Consider the following 14,847-nt stretch of genomic DNA (forward strand, 5'->3'; position numbering starts at 1 on the left):
GGGGTTAAGAATTTAAAGTATCTGTTTAGGTATTTAAATATAAATATACTTGTTTATGTATATAGAATATTGTGTTGGGAAATATTTATAAAATAATATCTAGAAGAAAAGAGAAGTTCACCACTTCTGCAATACCAATAATAATGACAGTAATAATAATGCACTCTAGTGATAACACACATACTGTATTTTGTCTACAAAATATAGTAACATCAGCCACACACAAACAAATCCACGGAGACAAGAAACAATCAATGATAACAAACAGTAGTACAAAATCTTATTCAATTAAGTAGTGTTTAAAAAAAATTAAACACGTATATTTAAGGTCATAATTTATCTTAGTTCCCGTATTATGGCACAGTACAATTACAAATACAATCAAATGTTCTGATTTTAAAATAAATAAATAAATAAAAAGTGCTTTGGTATTAAAACAAAAAAATTAACTGGTTTTATAAAACTAAAAACAACATTTTTTATTAGAACGAAAAAACTTTTGACATTTATAAGGATTGCATAAATGACGTCAAATGTTGACGCTATCACCCGTTTTAGGACAGAAATATTTTCACCAATCATCGCAGTAAATACTGGATCACGTGACGGAACCAGGAAGTCAATTCCTAGCCTAAATTCCAAGTGCCGAAAGATCCCGTTTTCACAAGAAAGCATCTTTTATTTAACACCATGTTACGATTTTTATAGATTGTGATAGGACGTTTGCGTCATATGGTAGTGGCCAGCAGGAGCACAGAACAGGTGAGTTGGAGCTTTTCTGCTTGGCCTCCTGGCCAATAATCTGAATCAGAGACGTCAGAAAAGATACTGTCAACTGGAAGACTTATTTTATCAACGAGGATATTTTTAAATATAAGAGCATAATTTTCTTCCAAAGCTTGCACAGTACAGTACATTGTATAGAACGTAGGATGACACTTGTGTCACCAGTGAATTTAATTTACAGGTTCCAGTTATTGAACTTTGGGCCGCAGGAGTGTGGAAACATAGAGACCGTATGTTATGCCAACTATTGCTATGTCAGACCCCGAGGACTGTCAAAGACGCTTTCAGGCGGCTGTCGACGTCATTCAAAGCCTACCCAAAAATGGTAGCTTTGCTCACAATCGACAAAAAAACTGTAAAATGACATCACCACTAATGTGTAAATAACAATTAGATATGCTCGGTTTTATGTGACTCTGCGCATATACCGTTAGTCTTATGACAGCAAAGTACCGCGATAGCGTTACCAAAACTGTATTATCGCGGTAGTTTGATGTCATGTAGCCATCGGTCTGCGCATCGCCGCATTAAGTCGAAAAATCATTGTATTCATTCAATGTAAAACTCTAATTGCTTGTCACTTTTTATTTCTGTGAATTTGCAAATATAAAATGTAAATAAATAAATACACAAACATCAAGGTCCATATACTGATATCTACATTTTTGCTGGAAAAATAAATATTTTCCAGCAACACGTGACACCTGTTTAATTGTAAACTGTGTTTGCATAGGTTCCTACAGACCCTCTTATGAAGTGATGCTTCGGTTTTATGGTTTATACAAACAGGCGGTCTGTGGCCCTTGTACAGTATCACGTCCTGGCTTCTGGGACCCTGTTGGACGTTACAAATGGTTGAGTTTTTACCCCGTTTCGCAGAACATACTCTGGTTCCATAATGTGCATAATAAAGTACATTTAATCCTCTGGATAAATATTAGGCTTTCAGTACATTTATTTGAGGTTTAATACATCAAGTTTTAAGAAACGTTTATGTTATGTTTTCCTGGTTTTGTGTTAGGGATGCTTGGAAACAGGTAGGGGACATGAATCAAGAAACTGCAATGGGTGCTTACGTGGAGGAAATGAAGAAAGTCGCACAAGAGGTAGAGAGAATAGATTATTGCAAAATTCTCACCAAATTAATTTCCAAGTCAGGAAATTGTTTCTTGTTTAATCATAATTTGATTATATATATTACAGGTAATAGATATCATGCCAATAGATGAAAAGACGGCATCCTTTTTCCATTATTTCGAACCTCTCTATCATGTTATTCATGATATGCCCAGACCTCCAGAGGCACTTGTGACTCTAACATCAGGTGTGTATGCAATTGCTTTCTAAAAATGGATTCGTATTTGTGTGCAATAATTCAGCAATAAATTAAAATTCTATTTATTATGTTTGTAAATACCAAAGAACATGAAGTGAAGAGTTCAACAGAAGAACTGGTTCATCAACAGCAGGACTTCACAGATACAGTCCCTGATGGTGACCCTCATCTGAACAACACAGGTAATGGAATTTTAACCTATGCTCTAATTGGAAGCGGTTTATACAGAATATTTTGCACCAAAATGTCCTATCCAAGGAGATTCCAGTCTTGTATAAAACACTGCTTGTCATTTTATTGTGATCCGCCTCGAACATGATAGAACACACCTGTTTGTTCCATCATTAAATGGCATTGGAGCTTGCCCTGGTTTAGATGACATAAACGCGCCTTAACCACCATCCAGCTGCAGAAAAATTTGACTAAGTGAAGCCATAAAATCTGTACACTGTACATTATCCGTTTCATCACTGTATGTGTGTGCAGATCTAGTTCTGTCTGAGACTCGGGGGCCAACATGTGACTCGGAGACTGAAGTCTTCTGTGATTCATTGGAACAGCTGGACACTGTTAAGGTATAAACAGATTCACTGACAAACAGTTTTGTTTAACACTCAGTACGGTTAATTTGATGTAAAATGTTTTGTACTTTTTGATGTTTATATGTTCACACAGCTTGCTGCATTGTCAGATAATATTCAAAATGGGCATGCATATACTGAGACGTCTGGAGTACAGGAGCATCTGTACAACCCTGTCAGTCGGGTGACTCTGATGGGTGCTGGATGTGGTGGCGAGGGCGCAGAGGACAGGCATGGTGCCCCAATGAGAAGGAACGTAGGAAGAGAGGGGATGCAGCAAGGCTGGAGGGAACCTTCAGGTATATAAAGTCAAATTTTTCTTTCATGAATAATCCAAATAGAAAACACAACACAAGTAGTGCTGTTGCAAAAAACTGTCAATAATTCAACTATTTAATTTTTTCTGTTTCTGTATTATTGTGTATTTGTTTATCTTTAGCTTGTTTATATTTAAGTATTATTATGTGGTTTGTATCAGGTAATTTGGATCGCCGCAATGCTAGAAGGGCAGATCCACCACCCATAGGGTCTGGTTCAGGGGGAGCGGGTGGAGAAGATTCTGGGGGTGCACCTGACAGACTACAGGATGTCCAGGTGCAGCAGCAGATCATTTTAGCATTACAACAACTCAGAGAGGACATGCAGAGCGTTATGGAACGACTGGAGGTGGTTGAGGGACTTGCCACTGGAAATGTAAGAATAGAAAGCTGAACAAAATAAAGCCCCAAAAAAGTGCACCTGATATGTCCAAACTGAGCATGGTAAAGACAGAAATGTCTCGATTTGTAGAAATGTTTAAGAAGTAGCTTAGGCGATATAACATTAGAAACCTTAAACATTGTATATTAAATATACAGTATACATATTAAAGTCCATTACCAATTGTTTTGAAAATGTTAAACTAAGTGCAAAAAATCTTATTGATCTTTAATTGCATATTATTTCCACTTCCAAATTTATTTTTTTAACTTGTATTTATCTTTAAGGCTCAAAATTCACAATGGAGATCCCATTTACAACTGACAGTACCAGAGGTAAAATATGACAAAAAAAGGAACTAAACCAGATTTGCTTGTTATAAAATGTATGACTGAATAGCAGTGACAAGAACCTTTAACAAATATGTGTGTAAAATAAATGCTTTAAATTGTAATTCTCATATACTTTGTTTTCTATTTTCCCTTTAGGAGAAATGGTGGCCATTTGACATCTCTGGACCCACGATGCTGCTTTTGTTGGTTTGGCCTTTTGTGACTCAGGGCTTAGTGTTCCTGGTAAGACGGAGAAAGAAAAAGTTTCATGTTTGCATATGAAATCAAAGAAACATTCATGCTAAAGAATGGTGAATAATATATTGTGGCTTTCAGTACTTTATGCACTGATTGTTAGCCTCGAGTGAAGCTAAGAAACATTTTAACCTCAGCTGTGAATGGATCTTACCATTTAATTCAACATGGAAAAAATGAGTGCAATTCCCAGAAATGCACTGGGGTTAATTGTGTAATTTAATGTTTATCATGCATTTTGTTCTGTGTAATTCTGGTTACATTTAGCTCTGCGCATAGGCATCCAATTACTGAATAATGTACGATAATATCTGTACTCTTACATTTTACAAAGCACTACAATAATGGATACAAGTATTACTGCTCCTACTTATGTTGCAGGATGCCGGGCGCTTTGTAGAAGTTACTGTAAAGTTGCTGTAATATGTATTCAATCAAAAGCCTTAAAAATAAGGGCCTTCAGATGGGAAATATATCAGATGTCAGTTCTGTAGCTGTCACTCTGAAATGAAAAATAGAGAACGAGCTATAGAATATTTTCTGACCATATGCACAAGATGTATTGTTCTGTAAAATGAGAAATAAATGCACTTGCATCATTGTACATGCAATATAACACTCATCCATTTTAAGGTAAGAGATTAAAAATGAGATTTCTCACAGACAGGTGGATTTACGGGTTGTGTAACTTTGTCATGCAACAACTTGTAATGACTTCAAAGGAGAAGTGAATACATTTGGTAATGTTTAGAGGAGTGGATAAACCAAATGTCGAATCAGAAACGAATAGCGTTTTAAATTAAATGCATTATTTAGTGTGTCCTCTGCTACTATCTGGGTCACGTGCATCCCTATTGTCACAGTGAAATTAAAGCAATTATACAAATTTTTCATATGTTCTCTGAAATGTGTCCTCCAGAAATCTAATCGTGATTTGTCATCAGTTTATTTTGGCCTTTAAAAAGTTATGCTTTGTTAAACCGTATACAATTTATACAACCACATTTTAGCACTATTATAGGAATCAGGGCTATGCTATATTTGGAAAGTGTTTTACTCAGATTTCACTGAAAAATGTAAGCTTTAATACGCTTAAAATGTCAATGTTCATAAAACAGGCCTAGTATTTTGAGTCGCTTTCGGATCTTGTTTAACAGATGTGATGCAGCTAGCTAACTTCCCTAGCGTGCCTTTCTCTCTGTTGGCAAAAACGTTAACTTGCCTATCAAAACAAATCGTTTCGTTTATAATTCAGAAGCGTGGCGTAAAACATGTCTCATTCTAGCAGATTTTTTATATAAATATCGTATAACGCTACTCGTCAATTTAGTCACGTTACAGTCAGCTAACCAGTATACTTTACCAGCTAACTAGTCAATAAACTCATCTGTTTGTATAAGCTGACATACACGTACTGCACTTTATTCGAAATGCATGTTAATAAACTGAATTTGCTTAAAATGAAGGCTTTCGGTCTTGTTCTGAACAGTTTGCTTGTGCTAGCTTATTCATGTTAATCTAGACACCAATACCAAGCTAACTAGCTAGCTACCAAACAAACAGATTGCTAAACAATAGCTTCTGCACAATCGCTAGAGACCAATTTAAAAATCGACCCAAGGACATTTTATATTATATGTTCAGATGCTACATTTTACTTCAACGAGAGAAACTGTCCAAGTTACAAAAAATTAAATTCGTCTTCGTGAATACAATCGGAACTATTCACTTTCAACAGTGAATATAATGCTCGCTGTTAAAAGAAGAACTACTTTAGCTTGAGGGGTGATCAATCCAGCCAAGGGCGCAGGGTGTTTTTCGATTTGTTAGAGTAGAGAGACAAAACAACTAACCCCAATATTTCACAAAAAACAGCATGTGCTTTGTAAATGAAAGGTTGCCTTATTGCATATTGCGGTGTTATTTCTTCATAAATCGGTGAACGGCCGATGTGTTTGACAATACGGCGGAGGATTGTACCCGTTTCGGGGGCGCTTGGTAGCGTCCACTAGAGTGGCTGGGACAGCTTTCTTTTTGATTGACAGTGTCAACCAACAACCAGATCGCTTAAATCATGCATCGAGCGCATCAAAAACTTTTCAACCAATTAAAATGTCGAGTGGGCGTATCGTGACCGGGACTGAAAACAAGTGTTGCATTGTGGGTAATGTAGGTTTTGCGTGAGGGATATTGATGGTTGTCAATAGCGAGCTTGACTTCAAGTCCCACAAAGCAGAGAGAAATAAGGACTGGCCGCATGCGCCTTTACGTGGGGGAGGTGATAAATTCACAAGCCCCAGTCTTCTCCGTAGCAGAAGCGAATTGGAGTTTGCACAGGAGGGAAATGTTCTCGCGGCTGTCAAGAAACCAAGTCAATAGTAGACGGAACGCAAAGAGTTAACATTAACAGTCTCAGATAACATAACAACTCAAACACGAGATTTGAGTTGAACGGTAAGGTAATGGTAATTTTTACTTGTATGTGTTTTGTTGATTATGCGTATTTTGTTAAATATCAAATAGGAACGTTCCCTTGTTACTAAAAACTTTTGCGTTTTTATTTCCTTTGCGTGTTTGACGGGTTGTTTTAAATGTAAGTTTCTTAAGAAGTTGATCTCGGTTTAATTTTTATTTTTAACAAAGGAGAGTGTCCCTCATCACACTGATCACAAACTTGTATCTCCTTCAGGTGGGAGTGTACAGTTATGGAGCTTATTAAAGAAGAAAATACGCCGGAGAGTAACAGCAGAGGGCAGCAGAGAGATGCTCCGACAAGTGTCGTCTCTTCGAAACAAGTGCAAAGAAATCAGCTGGAGATCTGTCTGGGTCTGGTGTCTGGAGATACACATCCTATGTGCCGCGGCCGGGATCCGGAGCCCAAGGCTGGCGATGCCGCCAGTGACGATGGATTTCCTGTAGAAAAAACGTCCGGTGAAGTTTGCGAAGCCCAGAGCAGTAAGAGAGACTCTGAGTGCACTGGAGTCAACACCGAGGGGCTGTCAGATGGTCGCCAGGGCAAGAGGAAACACAGGAGGCGACCCTCAAAGAAGAAGCGCCGCTGGAAGCCGTACTTTAAATTAACATGGGAAGAGAAGAAGGAGCTGGATGAACGGGAGACGGCACGAGCATCACGAGTGCGAGCCGAAATGTTCGCCAAAGGTCTTCCCGTCGCCCCGTACAACACAACGCAGTTCCTCATGGAGGAGCATGACCGCGAAGAACCCGATCTCAACACGGAGCTGGTTGGTCGAAAATCCGGAGGTATGCGCTCCGACGACACAGCCAGCGAAGAAGAACATTTCGAGGCTGACGAAGAGGAGGAGGAGGAAGGCGACGGGAGCGACGGTATGGGAAGACCCGGACACGCCGGCGGGGAGTTTTTGCAGAAAGACTTTTCTGAGACCTATGAAAGATACCACGTCGAGACTCTTCAGAATATGTCCAAGCAAGAACTGGTAAGGGAGTACCTGGAGCTGGAGAAGTGCATGTCCCGGTTAGAGGAGGAGAACAACTGGCTCCGCGGCGTCCGGAGAAACCCGGAGGCGTCAGATATCAGCAGCCCCGCCGCTAGCGGCGATCAACGTGTGCGAGAACTGGAGACTGAGGTGGAGAGACTGAAAGCCGAAAATAACGAGTTATTACTCAAAACCCCGAATACTAAAGGGACTGGACTCGACCAATCACAGCCGTGCTGAGTGATGCCCGATTATGGACAACATTTCGATACGTTTCGTTTGTGTTTTACATGTCAAATCAATTTGTTTTACTGTCTTAATGTAATGCATCTCTGTGGTAGCTAATACTCTCTCAGTCATACGAAAGGTAATGTTTATTTCTGACAGAAAATTTATTAAAATCCTACGTGCGGTCCCACATTTTTGCTCAATCAACAACATTTGTAAGTGGTTTGCACTATTTAATTGGCAACAAAAAAAATACAACGATTCGACGGTCAGAAACGGACTACTCTCGAGTTTGCACGAGTACCATATCAGCTAATGTATTTGTTATTTTACCAAAATGAATATTTGAATGCGCCTTTTATGTAAAACATTCATAACAGCAAACATGCAGCATTTCTGATTCATTATTTATGACGCACATGCTTCAGTGTGTTAATGCATGACCAAGACAGTATGTTGTAAACAGTGGAAAACCGTCATTGGTATTTTATCGTGTTCTGCCCAAATATATCGATTATATGTCGATTAAATTATTCCTTATTTTAGTTCATATTTATTTCTCGTTTTATGCTTATTTTTGTACTGTCTCGATCGAAAGGACGACGGATATGACCCATTATTTACAAATCAAGTGGGGGCTGGAAGAAAGATGGGGTTCGTTTCCTGTAAGTACCAAGGATTTTGAAATGATAGCTAGCAATTGGAATATAATGAATTTAACACATGAGATGACGTGGTTTTTACAGTTATATGCCCTGATGAAGTAATGTAGAAGACGATCCCTCATAAATCTACTTTATATGCATTTGCAGAACCTACCTGTGCTCCTCTTACACGTTAACCAAAGGAAGGAAAATATAGTAGTATTAGTCGGCACCTTCCATTTGTATCTAATAATTTATATTAATAATTTATTATATAAATGGTATCTGGTGGGTGGATTTATCTTCTGTGGCAAGAGAAGGAGCTGGATGAACGGTAGACGGCGCGAGCATCACGAGGGCGAACCGAAATGTTCGCCGAGGGTCTTCCCGTCGCCCCTCGCTACGCTTATAGGAGTTGAAAATTCTGTCATCATTTACACACCCTCTTGTCATTTCAAGCATGCATGACTTTCATCCTTCTGCAGAACACAAAGATGATATTTTGTTAAATGTTGGTAAAAAGAACAGCACAGCCCCCCATTCACTTCCATTGCAACCAATGGTAGTGAACGGGGGCTGTTAACAACATTCTTCGAAATATTTTCTTTTGTGCTCTTCAGATGAAAGAAAGTCATACAGGTTTGAAATGACGAGGTGAGCAAATGATTACAGAATTTCAAATCTTGATATTCGCGTCTAGTGACGAAACACGCAAATGACAACTAAGGTTAGTCACATCTGGTGTGGCATGTGGGTGAGTAGAATTATGAGAGAATTTTAATTTTTAGGTTAACGTTTCCCATATGTTTTAAGACCAGATAATCTCTTAAATATACAAATGACCCCAAATCTTTTCAATATGGTGTTTGTCTCTATACTCACACCAAAAAGACACAAAATATTCTTTATGTAACAGCAATAAAAAAAGATTAAAAACAAATAATCTTATATATTATACCATACTTATAATTTGTACACAGAGGTTAATTTAGCAAGGCTTTGTACATTTGTTACAAAAGTTGGTCCACACCATCACCCATATACTGTACATGCACAGGGGAGTAAAAACTTGACATTAGTTTACATGGAATAAGCCTTACATCACAAGAATGATATATGATGCTGACAAACAAAAAATTAAATCAGTACAGATTTACCAAAGCCATGGAGAAACCTACTGAACAAGGAGGAGAGAAGACCACAGTGAACTGGTACTCTAGCACGACTGTCTTTTAGCCACTAACACAGCATTTATTGCTTTTTATTTATGCAGTTCGCCCCAAATTTAAATTCTCTCAAGGTTTACTCACCCTCATGTCATTCCAAACCAACATGACTTTATTAATTCATGCGAACACAAAAGAAGATATTTTTAAGAATGTTGGTAACCAAACAACGCCGCCCCCATTGACTTCCATTGTATAGACAAAAAACACTTGTTTCTCAAAACATCTTCTTTTGTGTTCCAAAGAAGAACGTCACATTCAGGTTTTGATTGACATGAGGATGAATAAATGATAACATAATTTTTATTTTCAGGGTAAACTATCTCTATAATGCAGTTGACCCAAGAGTATGAATGAGAAGGGTGCTCTGCCATGTGTTTGTGACATAGGCGTTTAGCTGCCATAGAAGTCGTCGTTTTATTTAGGAGGGGGGTGGAAAGAATAAAGCATTAAAGCTGTGCAGTGCTGAGGTTATCAAGGGATGTGTTTGCATTTCATGTTTGACATTTCACAGTGTCTTCATGCTCATCCCTCCCCAGGCATATTAACCAACACTGTGTGGCGCCTCCAGTCTCTCCTCCTCCTGCGTGTCTCCGGTGAGCCCGGCCGGCGCTGACCCCCAGCTCCCCACACACCATCGGCTGGGGCCAGGTTGCTCTGCTGGCTGCTCCGACTGGGCGACACTGCTTGACGGAGCCTCTCTTGACCTCTGACAAGAGACGCTTTGACTCTTGAGAATCCCAGAGAGCGGTTGTGAGAGCCAGAGCTCTGCTCTTCAACAATTCTGCTCCGCTCGACGTAGAGCGAATGAGGTCGTACTCTTTCTCCTCTGAGCTTCCTCCGGGTGAAAAGGTTTCCCTGGGCGAGAATCTGAGCGATGATTGAGGCTTGTGATGGGCTGGAGCAGGTGGAGGAGTTGGTTGGCTCTGTGGATGCTCCGAGCCCTGACACGCTTTGGTGGTGAGAATATAAGAAGCTACGAGGACGTTGAGACCGAATGCGATCCATCTGTTCTCTCTCACAAACATCGTCCACTTTCTTTTCCTCCGTCAGTTCCTCTCCTTCTTGGTCACAAGGCCTTTGGAGGGATCGGAGGTTCTCCTCCACATGTTCTTGCTTTCCCTCCACCTCTCCTGCTCCTTCATCAGTCTCTTCTTCTGCCTTTGGCGTCAGGAGTCCGTTGTGTCTTGCCTGACCCTCTCTCTCCTCACACATCTTTTCATAGTTGCTGGCTTTGATTGGCTCGTGCTCAGAGTCTTCATCAGTGCTGCTGTCAGGAGGGCAGGTGCTCCGGCGTTTCTTTCTCTTCCGGGTCACAGCTGAAATGATGGACAGGGGGAGGAAGTCCTTGGCACTCAGGTCTTTTTTGGGAGTCGAAGTTTCCTGTGATCAGAGAAGAAACTGCTTTACATTTTAAACCTCAAAAAAGTGTCATCACACATATGATGTGCTGCTGATGCTTAAAATAAACCTACTGCAGCTAAAATGGCTTTGATAAGTAAATAACACAAGTTGAACATTTGACCAACATAAACTAGGTTTAAATAAAAGGATCGTCTGAATCTTACCGTTTCTACTTAATGTACTCATCTAGAAAACATGCACCAAGGTTTCTGTCTGAAAGTAGTTTTTCTCAAGCATTCCGACACATAAGATGTGGATTGTTTACCATATTAATTCACCAAGCAGGTATTTAAGGTACATAATTATAATAAGGTTTCAGATTATCATTACTGGCGCAGTTTATCCGAGAAACAGATACAAGATCAGCTGTTTTCAAACATTATGATACCAAGGATCCCCAAATATGATGTCTTTTGTGACCCTTCCTAAAATACAAATGCATCTTTCTATTTGTTTGTATAAGGAAACATTTAACTACACTGCTAGTCAAAGGGTTTGGAAACACTAAATATTTTTCACCTTTTAGAATAATAGGAAATCCATCAAAACTAAAGAGTGACCCAGTTGTAACTGTGAGAATTATTTTGTGAATCTAAGCTTCTAAAATAAATCAAAACTATGTCATATTTTAGCATCTTAAAAGTTGTCACCTTTTGACTCAGAATTGAATAGTTTTCTTGTAATTTTATTATCTTCTTGAGGTAAGAACTAAGAAGGGAAGCTTTTATAAAGAGCATAGACTGATTTCCCTTGATTTCCAAAAATATATTTTGTTTTCTAAAGAAAAAATACTAATTTGTTGATACAATTATATATTTGTCTACAAAAGTTATTTCAAACATTCAAGCATACACCTTGAGAGTAAAATACTTTTAAGATCATTAAAAACATTTCAGTCAAGTGTTTCCAAACTTTTGACTGGTAGTGTATGTTAGATAAATAATAAGTGTGATATTAAAGACAACATATTGTTTACAAACTTAAATAATTAGCTACACAAAAGAAACATTCCCGATTCACCACAGTGAACTGTAGAAAGAAAAAACTCACCAGAAAGAAACAAAAATTATCTAAAGGATTTTGGAAAAAAGGCAGGTAACAAGAAAGAAATGGTTAACAAGAAATAAATATAAACAGCAAGAAATAAAAATATAATAATGTTCAGTTTGTTCAAATTTTGATGTCTTTTTCCTGACATTTTCTGGGGACCCCTGGTGGTCTCTGAAACCTCATTTTGAAACCCCCTGTACTAGATCATGAATGACGCTGACAGTACATAATGGCCTGTGATGGCTGACATTCGTAAAAATAAGAAAAAACATGTTACATAACCCAAATGTAATTGATAGTTTAAAAATGACGGTTATTTTGTCAGTAAATTTTAAATGGAATCAAACTGACTGAAGCTACCCGTGCGTTGAAGCCTTTACATGCACACCTTCCAGCCAATCACAATCCAGTTTTCAAACATACCATGGTATAAGAAAAAAATAACAAACTATGTAAAATAAAAACTCACTTACAGCTATATATACAGTATATATTACACTTTTACGTATGTGTATATACATATGTACTGTATGCATTTGTATGTTCAATTTTTCAGTTTGTTGTGTTTAAGTGTATATTGCATGTTATAGGTACTTGAGTAATTCTCCTTTTATATATTTATATATAGTTGATTCTAGAGCCTGTTTTTGGTATTCCTGTATTGATAGAGCATGGGGACAGAAACATCTAGATCATGGGTTCTTTATTCAGTAATACACAACTTAAAAAAAATTATACCTGGACAGCACCATAAGTTTGGAAAGAAAGTGACTGCCAAAATACAAAACCATAAATGTAAGAAATATCTTACCTTAGGTTTAGCTGAGTCGTTGTTGGTGGAATCTGTACAGGTGAAGAAAACACAGAGAAATGTCAGAAAGGAAAAGATCCGAACTCATGTGGCGCCTCTCAAAGAGTTAAGAAAACACAGAGGATGCAGATGACACACATTCATAAAAATAAACATTTTAACACAATTTTAACACATTCAAGACCAGTGTTTGAAGATTCATAGGCTGCTGCAGATGGTGAAATCCACAACTTACAAACACACTTATATATGCATATAGGTAAAGTGGGATTCCAGCGCCTACCGCAAACCTTGCTCCATTGGTGCAGCTAGCAGAAGGATGTAGATTAAGTCCAGAGAGGATATAAAAGAGAAATGAAACGCAGAAGAACAGAGGAAGGAAGACAGAGAGCAGGTGAAAGAGTTTTACAAAAAGGAAATTTATATACAATTAGATTACAGTGAATAGAAGTAGACTAGTGTTAGAAACAAGGGGAAGAATAAATGTCGTATTTATACGGCCGTTTCAAAAAGAAAGTGACTAAATCCCTTCACAAATGGCTCCTACAAAGTCACTTTGGTAAACAACATTATGCCATTATGCCAAGCTCTCTAAATCTCTACCTGTGCTGACAGTCCATACATCTCATGTCATGTCAGGATCTCTCACCTGAGTTATCTCCCACTGTCCTCCCAATGTTAGACAGAAGATGATCAATGTTTGGAACGGGTTGGATGTCCTGCTGGTCCTCTGGCGTCTGCACAAGAAGCAACAACAGATATGTGAAAATACTGGTTGGCTGTGTCACTGTCCACATTTATCGGCTGATATCAATTTTACTGTGTTAATTTAGTTTAAGTGATGATATCGCAATTCTAACATATACAAAAATTTGGATGATGAGACAAATGACTATGAAGAACATGGTGGTAATCGCAAGTCCCTTATTAACCATAATGCATATTTAATATGGCTATAATAGAAACTTAGTACCTTCTCATCCTTATCCAACTCATCACTGAAGAACCATGAATGCTAGAACAAACAGAAAGAATACATAAAGACAGAACATTTAAAAAAGATTGTTCTCCTGTGAAGCCACGTTAAGCTCTTCTGACATTTATCACTAAGATCAAGCTTAATATCGTTTGTGTTCCACTGAAATAATACAAAACCTATTTTGTTTAATTTACTCAATACACTGTATGTGTAGCTCAAGTCTCATGATATAACTATGAGATCACAAATTAATTTCAATGCTTGTACAGTGCTATGTAAATAGAACAATAATATCTAAAAATTATATTAGAATATATTAGCTGTCAATAAACCTTTTCATCATGTTTGAGAGGTGAAGAATTTTAACCACTTTGAATAAGACTTACATGCAAAATGAGAGTCTCTATGATCTTATAGCGGTCTGGCATGTGAGTGACCATGTCGGTCATGTTGTCTTCTGAGGTCCGCACCAGAGTGGGGCCAAACACCAGAGCGAGGTTCCTGGGCTCCATCTGTAAAAAGAATTGATTAATTGAGACGTTTATACAATGATTTTAAACAGATATGCCTGGCAAAGCTCAAACCTTATTCTTCTCGGAATTGTCCGCAACCGTTTTCAGGTGACCAATCAGAAACTTCAGCGTGTGGTAGTAGTAATCAGGGAGGTCACGAGCCTACATAAATAACCAATTATAGCCAATGACATCCAAAAACCTTATAAACACAAATGACAGAATATTTGTATTTAAGCCACTTACTAGCTTCCTCATGGTTTTCAAACGGTCCCCTGCATCCTCCAAGCGGTTGGCATCAATGAAGTCAATATACTTATCTGCAAGTAGAGGGCAGCAGTGAATTATGTTTAGTTTGGTATGGTTTTACACCCACTCAATCTAACACCAATGCAAAGGCTTTTATGTGAATGCATTTAAGATGGAGTTGATTTGAATGTACCGTCTGTAAAAAGGGGTTCTGGAAGCTTTCTGAAGAAGGACTTCATCAGACTGCTGATGACGTTGAGGTCTTGCCATCTCTGAGAATAAACACATGGGTGTGACTGG

General features: G+C 38.3%; 3 protein-coding genes across 9 annotated transcripts in view; 2 read left to right on the forward strand and 1 right to left on the reverse strand.

Moving 5' to 3' along the window:
* The first annotated feature begins 603 nt into the window (after nucleotides 1-603).
* acbd4 (acyl-CoA binding domain containing 4) lies at nucleotides 604-4,880 on the forward strand. 2 transcript variants are annotated; one of them, XM_056772175.1, is made up of 11 exons: nucleotides 604-762; nucleotides 968-1,111; nucleotides 1,520-1,640; nucleotides 1,808-1,892; nucleotides 1,990-2,110; nucleotides 2,209-2,304; nucleotides 2,609-2,697; nucleotides 2,798-3,002; nucleotides 3,182-3,396; nucleotides 3,690-3,737; nucleotides 3,891-4,880. In XM_056772175.1, exons 2-11 carry the CDS (start codon nucleotides 1,024-1,026, stop codon nucleotides 4,014-4,016), a joined length of 1,194 nt encoding a protein of 397 aa, XP_056628153.1. In that variant the 5' UTR covers nucleotides 604-762; nucleotides 968-1,023; the 3' UTR covers nucleotides 4,017-4,880. The 2 variants fall into 2 exon arrangements, with proteins under 2 accessions (XP_056628153.1, XP_056628154.1); XM_056772176.1 differs by lacking the exon at nucleotides 968-1,111.
* A 1,427-nt stretch (nucleotides 4,881-6,307) lies between these two features.
* Nucleotides 6,308-8,217, forward strand: hexim1 (HEXIM P-TEFb complex subunit 1). 2 transcript variants are annotated; one of them, XM_056771177.1, is made up of 2 exons: nucleotides 6,308-6,448; nucleotides 6,679-8,217. In XM_056771177.1, exon 2 carries the CDS (start codon nucleotides 6,695-6,697, stop codon nucleotides 7,682-7,684), a length of 990 nt encoding a protein of 329 aa, XP_056627155.1. In that variant the 5' UTR covers nucleotides 6,308-6,448; nucleotides 6,679-6,694; the 3' UTR covers nucleotides 7,685-8,217. The 2 variants fall into 2 exon arrangements, with proteins under 2 accessions (XP_056627155.1, XP_056627156.1); XM_056771178.1 differs by having other exon boundaries at nucleotides 6,308-6,443.
* Nucleotides 8,218-9,245: 1,028 nt separating this feature from the next.
* arhgap23b (Rho GTPase activating protein 23b) overlaps nucleotides 9,246-14,847 on the reverse strand; it is a 39,684-nt gene continuing 34,082 nt past the window's right edge. For 4 of the 5 annotated variants that reach the window (XM_056771174.1, XM_056771175.1, XM_056771173.1 and 1 more), the window contains 8 exons: nucleotides 14,741-14,819; nucleotides 14,545-14,618; nucleotides 14,371-14,460; nucleotides 14,173-14,298; nucleotides 13,781-13,822; nucleotides 13,457-13,544; nucleotides 12,808-12,839; nucleotides 9,246-10,925 (listed from right to left, as the gene is read on the reverse strand). In XM_056771174.1, coding sequence (XP_056627152.1) covers nucleotides 10,068-10,925; nucleotides 12,808-12,839; nucleotides 13,457-13,544; nucleotides 13,781-13,822; nucleotides 14,173-14,298; nucleotides 14,371-14,460; nucleotides 14,545-14,618; nucleotides 14,741-14,819 — 1,389 coding nt within the window. In that variant the 3' untranslated portion in view covers nucleotides 9,246-10,067. Of the gene's footprint in view, nucleotides 10,926-12,807; nucleotides 12,840-13,090; nucleotides 13,116-13,456; nucleotides 13,545-13,780; nucleotides 13,823-14,172; nucleotides 14,299-14,370; nucleotides 14,461-14,544; nucleotides 14,619-14,740; nucleotides 14,820-14,847 lie in introns of all 5 variants that reach the window. The other variant, XM_056771176.1, reaches the window with a different exon arrangement.

This window comes from Triplophysa dalaica, chromosome 17 (assembly GCF_015846415.1).
Source record: "Triplophysa dalaica isolate WHDGS20190420 chromosome 17, ASM1584641v1, whole genome shotgun sequence".
Classification (NCBI taxonomy): Eukaryota; Metazoa; Chordata; class Actinopteri; order Cypriniformes; family Nemacheilidae; genus Triplophysa; species Triplophysa dalaica.

What these genes read in the sequence shown, in the direction of transcription:
- acbd4 (XM_056772175.1), top strand. Translation starts at nt 1,024, where the DNA reads ATGCCAACTATTGCTATGTCAGACCCCGAGGACTGTCAAAGACGCTTT. An exon ending in AGGCTGGAGGGAACCTTCAG is followed by an intron (nt 3,003 to 3,181) that starts GTATATAAAGTC and finishes GGTTTGTATCAG; the next exon opens with GTAATTTGGATCGCCGCAAT. An exon ending in TACAACTGACAGTACCAGAG is followed by an intron (nt 3,738 to 3,890) that starts GTAAAATATGAC and finishes TTTTCCCTTTAG; the next exon opens with GAGAAATGGTGGCCATTTGA.
- hexim1 (XM_056771177.1), top strand. Translation starts at nt 6,695, where the DNA reads ATGGAGCTTATTAAAGAAGAAAATACGCCGGAGAGTAACAGCAGAGGG.